General features: G+C 52.1%; 1 protein-coding gene across 1 annotated transcript; it reads left to right on the plus strand.

The window, feature by feature from the left end:
- Positions 1–327: 327 nt before the first annotated feature.
- Positions 328–7,480, plus strand: CRYGS (crystallin, gamma S). The gene is made up of 3 exons (XM_009697144.1): positions 328–348; positions 5,168–5,410; positions 7,208–7,480. Exons 1-3 carry the CDS (start codon positions 328–330, stop codon positions 7,478–7,480), a joined length of 537 nt encoding a protein of 178 aa, XP_009695446.1.
- Positions 7,481–9,666: the final 2,186 nt, after the last annotated feature.

The raw sequence follows: 9,666 nt of genomic DNA on the forward strand, positions 1-9,666 counted from the left end.
AGAGCAGCCAAATTGCCCCCCATCCTCCAGGACTTGGCAGGGGGCTGCGTGTTTTGAGTGCGTTTGGCAGAGTTTTGGTGTTCTGACTCAGCAAATGGTAACAAAGGGAGGATGGCGAAGCCTTCCTTTATTCCATAATCCTGTTTGCTTTTCTGGAAATCGGCTATAGCCTCAGAATCACTGACTCAATTTTTGGATCCTATTCTCATGACAAAGCGGCTGTCTGGTTTAAAACAAGCCCATTATAAAAAGGGTGCCTCGGATCCTGGCTGTTTGTAACAGCTTCTGACGTTCCTCCAGCATCGGGGAGCTTGGCTGGAACGGAAAATGTCCAGAGCTGGAACCAAGGTAAGTTTATTTGCAGCCTGTTTGTGATTGCGGCTAAGAGTACAAAATTTATCAGGGATAAGATGTGGAGAAACTTCGGTTTCTTTGATCTGCTGGCAGCTTCCCCTCCATCAGTGTGTCGGCAGGAGATGCTTGAAATCCCTCCTCAAATGAAGGGAGGCTGAAGCTGAGCCCTCCCTAGTCTTTTCCCAGATTTTGGCTGTTTCCTCTAGGTGTGGCTCTGCGAGAGGATGGAGGCAAACACAGTGACTGGTGAGGGGGTATTTTAAAATGCACCAGGACCTGATGCCTTGTAAGTTGACGGCGGAGACTGCTGTGCCAACAGCGAAGGTGATAAGCTGCAGTTGCAGAGCAGAGTCTCTTGGAAGGCTTCCTTGGGAGGACCCGAGTCCCACCACCAGTGGCAGCTGCCATGTCCCCCTTCCATGGTGGAGCAAAGGGTGGGCTGCTGCAGAAAGACGCCTGAATGATGACCGTAGCACCAAAGGCAATAGCGTTCCCCGAGAGATGTGAACTGACCTTGTGATTTGGTGGAATCGGCAGAGATGAATTTAAACTGGAGAAGGAGGTAGATCAGAAAGCTCAACTTCAGCTCAAGTGATGTGCAGCAGTTGGGGATCCAGCTCTAAGTCTTGAAGTTAGCAGAGCTGAGCTGGTGGGTCATGCAGACCTTGTTGTAGGCTTGGCAGTGGGCAGGGATAAACAGCTGGGAATGGAGAGCAGGAACTTCGGGCTAGTGGCCAGTTGCTCCTGGGGAACGTTAAACAACTGTTAAGAGACTGGGGGAAGACGTACATCTTTCCACTCTATGAGTTTTGCTTTTGGGTTGCATTCCTTTTAACCTATGGAGACTGTAAGACCCAAGGGGCTAGAGGGCTCAGAAGCAGAGTGGTTTTGTAGGCGCTGGCTGATGCTATGGAAGATCTGGGTTCAATCTCTGCTTCCCTATTCCTTTTTTTTTCTGTGATCTTGGCTTAAAGTGATTTGGCTATTTATGAGCAGTCTTTAGAAACCAAGGATGGTGTGCTGCTAGCTTCCAACCTGGTGGCTGTCAGATTGCAGTGGTGCAGTCTTTATGTACCCGTGCATAAAGGAGCTGCTGGGGAAATGTAACTGATTCATGCTCGAGTCTCCTGTCTACTTGAAGAGACTTAAATGCGTGCTACCTTTACCCCTGCTGAAAGTCACGTCCCTTTGAATGTGCTACAGGGAATTTGTTGATTATGTGCTGCTGCGGTGCAGAAAAATGTCCAAGAGGAGTTAAGTCAGTGAAAGAGAGCGAATCTCATCTTTTGTCTGTACCATGCTCTTGTCTAGCACATTCCAGGGAGAAGAAAGGGGCAAAGGAGAGAATCAAACACTTACTTCTCACAACCTAAGCAAGCGGTCCTCCCTAGAGCGGGAACACTGCCCCCCATGCTGCTTACTTAGAAAACAGTGGGCACTACTAGTTATTGGTTTTTACGAGTTTCCTTCTAATGGAGCTGCTGTTGGGAAGAAATACGATAACTGCTATGAGGTGGCCAAGGGAGTAAGAGTTTTATAGTCCCATAAGGAAGCTCTGCTGTGGCAAATCTGTTACGTGCCAGGTAAGCCCCCAAAAAGCAAAGTTTGGGCAGCGAGCGGTTAATGGGTTAGCGCTGTAAGCAGAGCAACTTAATGGCTTTACTGAAGGAATGTGATTTGCATCGGAGTAAGATGCGACTGAAATGAACCGAGGAATCTGGAATTGAAATCTGTAATTCACCTGTCATTATTCTGCGAGTGAATAACATCAGTCTGGTCTGTTTGTGCCCGAATTGTTGGAGGAAGGCTTGGGAAGTGCTGAGCGTGAAGGTCTGAAACGAATTGAGGGTGAAGGCTGTGGTGGAGAATGGGTGGGCAGGAGCCCTTTCCTTAAGTCTTCTATAAACGGTCTAAGAATAAAACAATGAACACCACTTTTGGTTGGTCACTGTTCTGTGGGAATGGCCATACCCTTAACGTGCTCTTGGAGGTCTTTGGCTTTGTGACTATAAGTGCAGGGAAAATACCCTCCTAGGAAGACCAGGTAGCTTTGCCAAATTGAAGTTCAGTTGCGTTAGGCTGGGTGGGGACGGTACATCAAGAAGCTTTTCTTTTCTGTTACAAAATTAAAGGCCAACTTAACCAACTTCATGCAGAGTTGCTGTGGTAGGGCATCGCAAGAGGCGCTGATTCTGCTAAATGCCAGCCACAAAATCAAGGCAGCCCATGTGAATCCAGGACCAGAGATGAGACGGACATCTGTTCCTTTCCCACTGCCAACCACCCTGCTGTGAGGCCGGAGGAGGCATCCCTCTGCCCAGGCTGGGTGCTACCCGCACGAAGACCAAACCTGTGGTCTTACAGACGTTGGGCAGAGTTCATCATCAACCATGCCAGATGCTCACTGTGTGGACAGGAGTGGGACTGCAGATCGGAAGGGGCTGCAAAATTTGGGGAGTGAGGTTGAAGAGGGGGAGAGCTTGTTAACTGTCCCAGTGGAGGGTAGTGGCTGAGCCGTAAAGAGATGCATCCCTGTGTATTGCCGGGCAGAGGTTATTACAGGGATGCTGTGGCTTCCTTCACCACTGGCTTCAAGAAGAGGATTACTGTTGGTGAGTGACTGCCAGACCTCGGTGAGCAGGGCTTTCAGTGTTGCCTCTGGCCTTGTGCTGGCAGATTTTTCAGATGACGCCTCTAGGGACAAAGATCCAGAATCAGGATCTGTAAAATAACAGCAGGGTTGTGGCTGCCAAGGGCTGACCAACATGGTTAACTAACTACCTGGTAGTAGCAGTGTGGGAAAACAGGAATTGGACATTTTAGTGCATACCTTTTACAACCTTGATTCACTTGCTGGAATGACGGTAGTGATCTCCCAACTCTCCATTGCACTGAAGATGGGAAGAGCTTGCTCAGGAGGGAGAGATATGGGGACAGGTTGCTTTGTATGTGCTGACTGCTTCGTAATGGGAGATCAGTCTCTGGAAAGTAAGAGGAAAATGTGAGGGAAATAACATTATCCTAATAAAGGTCTACTAACAGCATGAGACCAAGGACATAAATCCTCTGGCATAATTAGTCCAACTCCCAAGATACCTGGTCAGGCTGATGGGACACACTGAGCAACCAGCTCTAGGAAAACTGTGGCTAACTTTTTTTTAACACAAAGTGAATGGAGAAAAAAAAAGGAGTGGGTTGTCCTAGGTTTGAGTCTATCTCCTGGGTTGAGACTGCGACAATGAACAGTATTTTTAACAGCGGTGATGTTAGATCAGTACCAGTAGCCAAAGCACCATAGGTGAAGTACAACCAGCTAGGAGCAAAAGGTGATCCTGTATCTTAAGCTATGGAAAAACTATGGGAAAAGTGGATTACGGAGTACTGTGTGTTAGACGTTTAAATCGCTGTGGCCAGAAAAATTCTCTCCAGAGCATCTGGGGGAATTGAGTGAGGCAAGCTCAGATGCTACCGAAGAACCCGGCAGCATGTATGGGGCTGATGCCATACTGGAAGGCTGGAAAAGGTGAAATGTTGTCTTGAGGATGCACCGCATTGGATCAACCAATTTGTACATCAGTTGATTCAATGCAAGGCTCTAGAAGACACTGGAGTAAGTAACCAAACTCCTGTTAAGGTGGAAGATGGGCTGGTGATGGGGTGCAGCTGAAAGGGTTCTACTGAGACTGATTCATGTCAAACTGATGTAATTTTTGGCATGGTCTGGCATCACAGTCGCTTAAGAAAGCAAAGGATGTAGTCAAAATAGACACGATGGTTTGGAAACCCTCGTTGTGAAGAGCAGCTCTTGATGAATAATTGTCGTCCAGAAGGATCTGAAAGTGGGGCTGTACAAAGGACTGGTCTGGGTCTAGGGCTTGGCAATATTTCCATGAAGGGCTTTTTGAAGAAAGCATGCGCCACCTCTCCAGGGCTGACTGGGTGATACTTCGGGCAAGAGGAATGGGATTTGCTCACCAGCTCTCGAGATCATTTCAAAACAGATTGTGATCAAGTAGGGGAAAAATGTCCCTAAGCAAAGTGCTTTCCCTGGCTGTAGGGCAGCTCTTGGGAAAGAAATGTGGTGATGGATTGGAAATTTGTCAACCGTATCGCAAACTTGCAGCAACCAAAGCAGAAGCAGCCAACTGCAAATGCAAGCCTCTGATGTCTGAAGAACTGTGTTACCCACCATCTACGTGGAGTGCTCCTTTAGTTTTTCTTGACACTGGTAAAGCTTGTGTGATGTCCAGCTTTTGGCATTGACTTTTGAGAAAGCAAGCTGTGGACCGTTAGAATAACAAGGAGAACGATCGGAGGGCTAGAAGAGATGACCCAGGAGGAAAGAGACCTCACCACCCCCTTATCAGTAAAGGTTTAACTGCAAACGCTCAGTCAACCAATATAAATGAAATGCAGCTTAGTACAGTCCGTTGGCTACTTATGGATCCCTTGGCCATCATTTAGTAACGACTGATCTAGAGAAGATGGGAGGGAAATGTATTAACAGTGTTGTACTGCAAAGAGGACAGGGACTTCACCAAGGGAGCTTTGGGTTGGATTGGGACAGAACTAGGTGCTGGGAAGGGCCAGACACGGGTGGCTGCTGGAGGTGTTGGGCCAGACTGGTGAATCGGCTGCCAGGGTTAGTTGGGATGCAGTTGATCCTGCGCAATGGTTGAGCTTGATGACTTTTTGACATCTCAAGGGCTCTGTTTTCAAATATTTCACACCGTGATGTGGCTAGAATACGCATGCAGGCATGTACCGGGAGACAAGGAACCTCCCTGCTTTCTTCCTTCTGCTTGTGTTTCAGGTCACCTTCTATGAAGACAAGAATTTCCTAGGCCGTTCCTACGAGTGCGACAGCGACTGCCCCGATTTTCACAACTACCTGAGTCGCTGCAACTCCATCCGGGTGGATGGAGGCACCTGGGTGGCCTACGAGAGGCCAAACTTTTCTGGGAACATGTACGTTCTGACTCACGGGGAGTATCCTGACTACCACCACTGGATGGGCCTCAACGACCGCCTCGGCTCCTGCAAAGTGATCCAGATAGTAAGTGTCACTTCTTCCCAAGGGACGTTTTAATTTACACACCTATCGTTAAAGGGTTTCAGCATGCTTGTGGGTGGCCGCCATCTTCCTGGGAATCTGCGGGAGCTCCCTTGGAGAGGATGTTTATAGGAGGTTTGCTTCCACAGTCCTGCTCTGGGAACGGTGAGGTGTTTGGTGAGTGGAGCAGGTACATCCCTTCCACTCTTGACCGCAATGGGAAAAAGCAGATCCCTTTGAGTGCTTTGGACGTGAGTTTCCATAGGAACAGCAGCCTAGTTTTATCTGCACGGTCCTCTAGGGACTTCGGTGTCCGGATAGGTCGCTCTGAGGTTTACCTCTCACCTTCCCCCGCGGTGTGCGGCCAACTGATCCAAATCTGATGGTGGGTGTAAGGCTTTTAACAGTGGGATGTAGATTTTTGCAGGACCACTCGGAACAGAGAGCAGTTTGTTTGCCTCTCTAGCAAGCCAGGGCTCCCTTCTGATACAGGGAACTGAATTTTGGTATCACCAAACCCCTCTGGGCAAGGAAAGAACAGTGGGAGATGGGATAAATGTAGGTGAGCGGTGTTTGTACCCTGTGGAAGCAGGAGGGGAGAAAGGAACAGAGGGAACGATCCCTTTGGGAAGCCTGTGGGGAGAAGCACCCTTTAAAACTGGCAGGGATGGAAGTGTGGATTAGGGTTGAGACGCTGAGTGCTGCTGCTGCTGCTGTGTTTCTGCCAGCGATGGGGCAGACACTGGTGATCTGTGCATCCCTGACTTGAGTAGCACGGCCGTGGATTCCCATTGCGTGGAGCAGGTCTCACAACTGGGAAGGGTTTTTGCTTTTATGTCTGGAGGTCTAATGCTGCTTTGAGCCTGTTCTGGGTTTGAGCTAGGGCTAAACCCCTTTGCACAGGGCACGGAGGTTTTCCAGCCAGTTCAGAGCACTGATCTGCCATAAGAGATGGAGCCAAAACATGCGGGAGATGTAAGAGCAACACAGGATGAAATGCGGAGGCCTTATCCTGCATGTCTGCCTGGTGCCTGGCTTCCCTTCCTGCGCTTGGGGAGCTTGCACGGGGACTTGCTGCTTGCAAGCATTAGGTCAGAGCACCCCGGAGAAGCCGCAACAGCAGCACATGGATCCGAGAGACCCCACAGATCTCGGCTGGGGCTGGCAACGAGGGCAGGCTCGGGCAGACGAGGGAGGCGGGAGAAGATGGTGTCCAGGCAGCTGCAGATTAAAACTGCCGCAGTGCCTTCAGGCAACGCAGTGCTTCAAATCACAGTGGAAAATACCCGCGCTGTGTTCGCCTGTAATACAACCCAGCTGGGGTCACCAGCTCATTAAACTCCTCGTTGCCCGGAGGAGCGGGGAGTGGAGGGGGTCCGTCTCTCCTCCTGATGCTCACGTGGAGTGGTGGAAGGGTTCAAACCAGCAGCGGGATGGACAGGCTGCCTGGGGGAGAGAGCCCAGCGCTTGCTGACTTGGCCTTATCCCTCCCTGCAGCCTTCTTCCCTGCGAAACTGGGGCTGCGGTGGGAGTTTGAGCTGAAACAGCTCTGCTCTGGCTCGGTCCTTTTGTGCCCTCTTTGCACGGGATGCTTGGTCAAGAGTTACCCTGGCTGCCTCCCCACTGCGCTTTTGGGGGCTGACGTGAGCTTTTCAGCCCTGTCCTGGTGTGCTGGGGGGGTGGTTTGTACCTGACCTGAGTCTGACCATGCTCTGCTCCCATCCGCTGGCAGCCGTCAGAGCTGGGGACGTGTCGGTGCCTCTCTCCAGCATTCTGCCATCTTCTCTCCCCTTTTTCTAGCCAAGTGGAGGCCGGGGCCACATCCAGCTATTTGAGAAAGGAGATTTTGGCGGGCAGATGTTCGAAGCCACCGAAGACTGCCCTTCCGTGATGGAGGAGTGGCACATGCGTGAGGTCCATGCCTGCAGAGTGCTGGAGGGCGTCTGGGTTTTCTACGAGCATCCCAACTACCGAGGCAGGCAGTACTTGCTGCCCAAGGGGGAGTACCGCAAACCCGTGGAGTGGGGAGCGGCGAGCCCTGCCGTCCAGTCCTTCCGCAGCATCGCCGAGTGAGGCAGCCCATTGACTGGGCTGCTGGAAGCCCTCAATAAAGCAACTGAGTCGCTCAGCTCAGCTTGTCCTGCTTATTCCCAGGGTCTGCGTCCGAGTTATCCTGCCTCGGGGGAGCTGGCGTGGAGCTGAGGCTTCTCTAAGCAGAACACCCTCTGCCAGCTCTGACTGCCTTTGTCCCCGCTGTCATCTCCTTCCTCCAGGCCAGGCCCATCCCCTCCCCTCCATCCCACTGTTCCTCTCCAGGGAAAAGCCATCCTGAAGCTGGAGCTTGTGCTCCAGCATTTGGCCAGTCCAGTGGAGCAGTGGGACCGCCTGTCCCCAGGACTCCCAGTTTTTGATGCTGGTGGTGGGTGTCTCAGTCTGTCATGACCCTGCAGAGTTCCCACTTGCTGTGGTGCTGCTCCGTGGTGGCTCGGGAGAAGGGGCTGCTGGTGGCTGGGGAGAAGGGATGAGGTTTGCATCCATGCTGTGTCCGGCAAGACTCCCTGCCCCGGGGAGCCTGAGCAGGCAGCAGACGTCCTGTTGCTGGAGGAGCGTGTCCCTCTTGTGATGCACGGGGCAATGGGAGGGGGGGGAAACTGGAGATGAGAGGCAGGGATCCCAGAGCGGGCAGGAAGGAGACTGCTGCAGTTTCAGTGGGGAAGGCTGGGGACCCTGGCAGCCCAGTGTGTCGGGTACAGGATGCCCCTTGTAGGTGCGAAACAAGGGGTCCAGCTGCTTAAAATGGGACTAAGCGCTGCATCAAGTTGGGCAGCTGGAAGGGGAAGAAGAGGCTGGATGTGGACAGAGACAGTGAGTGCCTCTGAAAGCTGCCCTGGGATGGGAGGTTGCTGCTGAATGATCTTGAAGGGCAGGAAGAGGTCCTCGGGCACTTGAGATGTACAGGGGGCAGAGGGGTCTGTCGGATTCCCAGTCAGCCCGGTTTACTGCCAGCTGGAGCGTCCCATTTTACCCAGTGCTGCTAGATGTGAGACTGGGCCCCCACCACGACCGCATGCCTGTACGCAGCCTCCTGTACAGGAATAACTGATGGCCGCTGTGCAGGGCACTCTCCTCCCAGGCACCCTGGGGATCCGCAGCCTGTTTGCATATCGAGCCAAGGGGCTTTGGGATAATGACGCTGGATGTAGAAGCAGAGCCCTTCTAGCCATGCTCCGCAGTCTCTTCCCGGTTGATGTATGAGGTTATTACGGAGCAGGGAGGCAGGTTAAGTGATGCTTGTCAAGCCGTGGTGCTGTGACCCCCTGGGAACGTGGCTGCCGGCGGGGAGGGGGGAGGAGCTGCGAGAAGGGCAACTTGAGCCCCGCGGGCTTCCCCCAGCACAAAGGTGGGCTGAAGAGAGTTGTCTTCCTCCTCCTACCGTGACCCTGCAGTTCATCCTGCCCCCCTCCTTAGCCCCCTGCCCTCTTTCAGCCTTTTACTGCGAAGGGTGAAGCATCTTCTTGACCAACTTCTGTCCCGCTTTGCCTTTCTCTTCCATCATTTCTCCAGCACGGGCCAGCAGGATGCAGATGATTTGGCATTACGGTTGGGTCTTGGTGTATTTTTCCCCAAAATATTTCTCCATGACCAACCAACCCTGCCAGCACCCAGGTCCATCTCCCCTTTTCCCCCTCTCAAAGCTCTCCAAGGGCTGCCGGCTCCCGCCTGTGCAAGGCACCACCTCGAGCATGGCTTGGCCACCGTTTTTTTGCGGCGAGTCTATTGCCGTCCCTGTTTTGGATGGAAAATCTCCTGCTGGTAGGTGTACTCTGGCCGGTGCATTTCCAACCATCTCTCACCCTGATTTTGAGGAACATCTACCTGGGCGGTGTGCTTCTCCATCCTACGTGGGCTTTGTCCCACCCTGCGGTGGGTGCTGGAGCTGCAGTGGGCAGGTTTGGGGTGCTACAGCCCCGGGGCTGCTGGTGTAGATCCACCCCGGAGCATCGGAGGAACAAGATCTGGTTGTGGTTTGCCCTTATGGCGACATTTCCTCCCCGTATCCTTCCCTTACATCGCTTGATCTACCCACTGCGAAAACGCAATTATCCCAACTCTTTTCCCCCTCTTCTCCGACTGGCTCTGGCCCTCCGGTGAATTTTGTATTGTGCCCTGCACGTTTGCAACCAATGCGAACAACAATAAAATATGCTATTTGGGCGTTTTTTTATTATCATTATTTTTTATTTTATTATTATTCGAGA

This window comes from Cariama cristata, unplaced genomic scaffold (assembly GCF_000690535.1).
Source record: "Cariama cristata isolate BGI_N322 unplaced genomic scaffold, ASM69053v1 scaffold38073, whole genome shotgun sequence".
Taxonomy (NCBI): domain Eukaryota; kingdom Metazoa; phylum Chordata; class Aves; order Cariamiformes; family Cariamidae; genus Cariama; species Cariama cristata.

Coding starts and splice junctions, on each gene's coding strand:
- CRYGS (XM_009697144.1), top strand. CDS start 328: ATGTCCAGAGCTGGAACCAAG. Junction 349..5,167: donor TGTCCAGAGCTGGAACCAAG/GTAAGTTTATTT, acceptor CTTGTGTTTCAG/GTCACCTTCTATGAAGACAA. Junction 5,411..7,207: donor CCTGCAAAGTGATCCAGATA/GTAAGTGTCACT, acceptor CCCTTTTTCTAG/CCAAGTGGAGGCCGGGGCCA.